We start from the raw sequence: 7,500 nt of genomic DNA on the forward strand, positions 1-7,500 counted from the left end.
ACTAACATAAATCAAACAAACTACACACAAAAACACAAAAACAAATATTTAAAAACAAAAACTCTAAAAAAAAAACACCCTAAAACTATATCACACCACAATAAAAAAAAATATATAAAAAAATCTCACTCAAAATAAGTAAAACACAAATATAAACAACATACAACAAAAACAAAAAAACAACTCAAAAACAAATCTATAACAAACACAAAAACACTAATACACAAACATACAACACTAAACACTCACTCACTATAAATCAAACACTCATAACACACATAAACTCTACAAACAACCAAAATTCACACTCTACAATAAACAAACAATTACTAACAAAATCTCTAAAATCTCAATATACTACTCTCTCATATAAAATATATATATAACTAAAAATCAAATATTAATACAAATATACAAATCATTATCAAACACAAACTTAAATCTACTAATATATAGTAAAATAATTACTCAAAACTAAATAAAAATCTAAATACTAATAAAAATAACTAAAAATAATTTTAATACAGTCAATTTATAACACAATATAACACACTAAAACAATAATAATATCATATACATATATTACTAACACATAAGACACTAATACAAATAATAACCCATCAAAAGTATAAATCACTATGATTAAAATAACTAATAAACCACCCAAATACTAAATCACAAACAAACACAACAATAACAAAAACTATATAAACCAATCCAAAAACCATATCCAACCAAATACATCTCCCTATATATATAAATAAACAATATATAAACTAAATCAAAATAAATAATAAACATCTAACATATTACCAAACATAAACCAAAACAAAAACAATCCCAACTACAAAAAATAATATCTACTACAATAAAACTATAAAACAATAAAAAATATTACACTCACAAAAAATCACACAATCTCTCTCTATAATAAAAAAAAAATAAAAACTAAATCTTTAAACTATAAAACAAAAACATCAATAACTTAAATACACTAAATATAATATCACATTATACAAATCCCAAATAAAAACTCACAAATTATAAAAAATAAAAAATCATAATAATTACAAAATTAAAAATATCAATATCACTAACAAAAAATGTACATAATACAGAAAAATAAAAATATATCTATTAAAACAAAAACATCAATACAAATACAAACACAAATCTCTCACATTAAAAATATCAAAAACAACATCACTAAAAAAATAACTATCTATACAAAAAAGATATATATAAACATAAAAAAAAATCTAAAAACTCATCTACTATAATATATCTAAAAAACAAACTCTACAAAAAAAAAGAATAATAAAAAACTAAATCTAAAATATATTACAGAATCTAAAAAAAACTAAAAAAAATAAACAAAAAAATAAAATAATAATTAAAACACATATAAACATCTAAATAAATAAAATCTAAAATAAAACTAACACAATCATCAACGATAAAACACTAACAAACATAATAAATAAAACTCACCACATTAATCTCACACAACCAAACCCAAAAAAAATATAACAATGTAAATAAAAAAAACTATCTAAAAAAAATGAAATATATAAATAAACTCACATAAACAATAAAAATAATCTAATATCTCAAAAACTCTTTACTCTAGAATAAACACCTCATATATTAAATTAATAACAAAAATATAATATAATATCTAAATACTATCAATATATATCCCTTTTAATATATACACTAGATCTAAAATAAAAAAATAACTAATAACTCTAAAACTCATCAAAAATCTCTTATATATATATATATGTATATATATATATTTAAGTATATATATATATATATATATATTTAATGTATAAATTTATTATATTATATAGTATATATATAATATAGTATAAGTGAGCCTATGTATATTATGTATATATGTTATAGTATACATATATATAGATGATATATATATATATATAAAGTAGTAGGTAGGTAGAAGTATACTGTATATATATATAGAATTATATAATGTAATATATTATATATTATAGATGTATAAATACGTATATATAGTATAGAATAGATATAATATATATATAATCGATATATATGAATATATATTAAGGTATATATATATATAGTATATTTATATAATTGAGTAGTATATTCTGTATAGTATATATATATATTTAAATAGCAAGAGAAATATAGTATATATATATATATAGATGTATATATAGTATATGTATATTTTAGAGCAATGTATATAATTCTTATATTTATAATAGAGTATATATAATTTGAATATATATATATAAGATAGACATATTGGTTTTAATATTTAGTTTGCATATAGCGTATATATATTTATATATATAGGTTATTAGTATTATAGACACATTTTTGTTTAGTATATAGAGGGTATAAAGATATATATATTATAGTATAGTAGATATTATAAACCTATAATATCTATAATATATCATATATATATATATATATATAAAGTTTATATATATAATATATGTTAATTTATAAGTATACATACACATATTTTTTTATATATAGTTATTTATATATTGATATGTATATTTAATTGTGTGGTGGTAGATTGTAGATTATAGATATTTTATATATGTGTAGATATATTTAGAAATATGTTTTGAGATACATATTAGATATAGATGAGAGATGAATAATATATAATATATATTGCGATAGGGGATTATTGGGGATGTGGTTTAGGATGAGTAATGTGTTAATATACATTGATATATATATTTATAGAATAGTTTATATAATAATATATATATATATGTGATTTTATGAAGATTGGTATATAGTTTTTACAGATATTATTGATATCGATTATATTTAGATGTGTGTGGATAGAGATTTATTTGTGTAGACGATATATATATAGATATGAGATATAATGAGTTAGTAGTGAGTTTATATAGTTTTTATGTATTTTATATATATATATATAGTTTGATGATATATATGTAGTTATATAGTTATAGTTATATTATAATTTATATATATAAGATATAGATTGTTTTAGTTAGTTGATAGGGATATTTATCATAGTTTTATTGATAATTGTATTTACAACACACACACACACACACACACTCGTCACACACAGCTACACACACACACACACATATATTTTTATATATATATATAGTGGTATAGATATATATATAGATATAGTCAGATATTAGAAATGTATATATATTCAAGATAATTCTTTTAGATATATATATTGATATGATGTATATAATACATATATAATATACTATTTTTGTTTTAGATACATATTATATATATATATTTATAATATAGTATAGATTATTATTTATATATTACATAGATGATATAAATTTGAGATATTTTTGTGTATTTAGTATGTAGAGTGTAATATATGTGTATACTGTCAGTTATAGACTTATTATATATTTATATATGTATGTTTATTTATATATCCATAATATCAGTGTAGTATGAAATATATATATATATGAGATATATTATAATTTATTTTTAGAGATATTATATATATATATTTATATTTTATTTAGCACTGATCCATATGAATATAATATATGTATAAGATAAATATATATATAAGATTTATATATAATATATATATATATAATATATAAGTAATAATATATATATATCTAAGATATATGTATATATATGTATAAAAAGTATCTTTATTATATTTCGTATATATATATAGATATATAATTATGATATATATATATATATAATATAGTATATATATATATATATACAAGTAGTAGTAATATGGAATATAATCATATGTATATATGTAATATTTTATATTTCCTATATAATATATAATATATATAAATATATATATATATAGGCTATATTAGTATATATATAACTATATATATAAATATACAATATATATATATCTATATTGAATATATGTATAATATATATGTATAGACATGTAGTACTTTTATATATCAATTATATATATATAAAATATATATAATATATATATATCATATTATATAGTATTAATATATGTATATATATGGTCATATAATGTATATTTGATATATGCATATATATATATATATATACTAATCATACTAGCATATATATATATATATATAGAAGGGAGTATATGTATACTATAAGATGTATATATATGTAATATATGTAAGTATTTATATAATCGATATAGTTATTAACTTATATATATATAGTAGTTATATATAAGTATATAATATATATATGCTTTATATATATATATATAGTTATACTAATGTATGTATATATATATATAAATATATATCATATGTTTACACACATATTTGTGTGTGTGTGTTTTTGTGTCTGTCTATGTATATGTCAGTGTGTCTGTATTGTGGGTTTGTGTGTACATACGCGTTTGTGTGCGAAATGGAATATGATATCAACTGTGTGTACATGTTTTTTTTCTTTTTTCAAGTATAGTATTTCTATATCCAGGTTCAAGTTTGTGCAGTATGAGGAGCTGAGTATGCAACCGTACACGGTGGTCCTGGATCTGTGGCGGTTCCTCGACTTGAAGCCATCTCGCAAGACGTTGTCCATCCTTGCCAGGAATACGAGGACGTCCTCTGCGCAGCCCTACAGCACCCGCAGGAACAGCCCCTGCCACGCCTTCAGCTGGAGGAAGAAGGTCAACTACACCATGCTCGTGAAGGTGCAAGAAGCGTGCAAGGACCTCATATCGAGTCTGGGGATGCGCCTCTTCTCTTCCGAGGAGGAGTTTGGCAACCTCTCTCTGCCCGTGACGCTCAAGAGGTATTCCTCTTCTCATCTCCCTCCGTCGTCTTCTGCGTGTTGAGAGGACGGTGCCCAAGGGGCGAGGGAGGAGGGGCGGGGACAAGGACTATCGGGGACTGTTTCGATATCTGTTTCTGGACGGAGGGTGAGGCTTTGCCAGGATTGCCCGTGAAGGATGCTGGGAGTGACAAAAACTTGTATTTAAGTGAGAGAAGGATATGACTCGCATTCATGCTTATGCATACGTTTGTGGACACGTACACATGCATGTGTACGCACTTGTACAGAGAAATGTACATGTACATGTAAATATACACATTCACAATCATATGTATGTGCATGTGTATATTCATAAATTAATGCACATACACTTGCAATATTCACATTTATATATAAACTTATGTTGCATACCCGTACACTTTATCTATGATATTACTCATACGTTTCTATTCACTCATATAAAGGACATAGCCGTACATATGCGTTTACACCTAAACTCACACGGAAGTGTATTTCTGTACGCGTGTGCATGTGTGCACATTCACACCCAAAGCTTTTTCATGAACTTAAATGGACTTCGTCTCAAAAGAGCAGCTTTAAGAAGAAAACCTAAACAATATTCTACAAAAGGCTGGAGAATTTTTTTTGTAAATAAAATTCTCTTTGGAGGAACTTGCTTGACTTCTGTTGTGCAAATATCCACTATATTTTTAGTTTGTTTTCCTGCTATTTCCAAGGTCTACTTTATGACAAAACATTGATTGTCATTAACTTCCATTATACTGTAATATGTTGTATATAAACTCAAATCTAAAAGGTCTGTGAATGTAGGAGAAGAGGAGCTAGAGCCAAACTGAAAAGATGATTTGAATGTCTTTACTGATGCTCAGCAAATCATTCGAGGCATCAGGAGAGCAGGTCATCGCTGCGTCTTGTGGTAGACACATCGGACTGGAATTACTTCAAGAGAGTTTTGCAAAATGGCCGCGCAAACATCTTGGTAATTGTAGCTATACATTGTAATGAGTTGAAGTCACTATTATTGTTTTGTTACAGCGTTTAAAAATACAAGAAATTATATCAAATTGTATCTACAGAAAGAAAAGTCAAGAGCCTCCACCAATTGCTTACTGTTAAGAACTTGACTCGAACTTGCCAAATACACTCCCAACGTCGTAATAACAACCCAGCTAAAACATCAAAGTAAAGGAAGATAATCTGGGAGGTGTAAGGTCATGGCATTGTTTGCGTCAAAAGTATTAATATGTACTCTGAGAAACGTCTGTGATTTAATGAAATTCGTCTGCTACTCCGGTACACAAATGATAGTCGATGGCACGTGGGCTCCGGAACCTGCGACAAAAGAAAAAAGAAAGAAACGCAATTGTAAATTAAGAGCTAAAAGGGATCATACATATTAAAAAAAGAAAAGTATCACTGTGCGATGACATTATTTAATTCATTATCAGATATACCTTTTCATTAAAATAAATAAAGAATAATGCTAGTCCTGATAAAAACAAAAACAAAACACACACAAAAAAAACAATGCGCATTATCATAATTATGCTACTGAATAATTTTAAACTCCAAGAAATAAAATCATAATGGTGCATCAATCATATATGATTAATAAGTTATACATTGTAATCTTTAGACCAAAGGCTTACAATCTTTGGAGATTAATCGGCAATGTGACTTTGTATCCGTCAGTGTTCCTGGTTTGTGTGCGCTTGCTTCCTTTAGAAAGATATATTTTATTCAGTATTGGTTGTGCTATTATTTTTGTGTATTCATTTATTTTTTAATTTCGATCAGATTCATACTCAACCCCTGCCAAACAGTGAAAGCAAAAAAGATTCCTGACTTTGGAGATTAAAAGATCGACGTCAAAGCGATGACGTAAACCTTCTCCTCATTAGCAAATCTTTTCACCTTCCTCCACTATTTTTACTTTTAAGCATTTATTTTTTTTTAATCCAGATAACCCACGAATACCCTGTATAATAATACGTTGTCGAAATCTCGCTTTTGTTAAGGAAAGCCTTTTTATTGTGCTCTTTTTGCCTGCAAATATTTTTCATGTTTCTGAATAAAGACATTGGTAAACAATACCAATAAGAGCAGGGAAGAAAATTGACATTATTGCATATAATGGAAAAATGATTTTTTTTCCCTTACGTCCTGCAATTCCTTCTTTCTTGCTCGTGTTGCGATTTCTTCGTTAAGAATTATTGCAAAAGAGAGAGAAAGAAAAAGAACGAGAAAAGAAAGGCTAATTTCTAAGCAATGGAAAACGATTACAATAACAAAACGTTGAATAGAAAAGCTAATACGGGGAACTGAAGGCAAAAAATGAATAGGTAAGTAAATAAAGAAAAAACGGACAATGTCGATCCGCCAAAGCAGTTAGCGTAGCCCGCAAAGGCAATAGCAAAGGCATGCATCAGAAACCAATAGACAGAGAAAGACCAGCCTCCAACACAGGCTCTGTTGCGAGCAAATTGTAGCAACTGACCATTTGTGTCACTTGGGTATTTAATGGCACACGGGCAGGTGGGTGGCAGGCAAGGGGGGGGGGGAGGCGGAGTTGCGGGTAAAGCACGTCCTGATACGTATATAAAGGAGAGAGAAGGGAGAAATATATGGGAGAGAAACGGATTGGAGTATTAGGGGAAAAGATGATAATCTTTATTATATATTTTGCAAAATATCTTA

The 7,500-nt window shown here is 26.0% G+C and overlaps 1 protein-coding gene across 1 annotated transcript in view; it reads left to right on the top strand.

Annotated features, from left to right (window-relative positions):
* The window catches only part of LOC122263025 (uncharacterized), a 27,081-nt gene extending 21,592 nt beyond the window's left edge, over nt 1-5,489 (top strand). Inside the window, exon 6 of the mRNA XM_086547883.1 lies at nt 4,483-5,489. Coding sequence (XP_086404009.1) covers nt 4,483-4,843 — 361 coding nt within the window. The 3' untranslated portion in view covers nt 4,844-5,489. The remainder of the gene's footprint in view (nt 1-4,482) is intronic.
* Nucleotides 5,490-7,500: the final 2,011 nt, after the last annotated feature.

Source organism: Penaeus japonicus, unplaced genomic scaffold, assembly GCF_977035675.1.
Source record: "Penaeus japonicus unplaced genomic scaffold, GWHDUDI00000001_assembly GWHDUDI00000020, whole genome shotgun sequence".
In the NCBI taxonomy this organism is placed as follows: domain Eukaryota; kingdom Metazoa; phylum Arthropoda; class Malacostraca; order Decapoda; family Penaeidae; genus Penaeus; species Penaeus japonicus.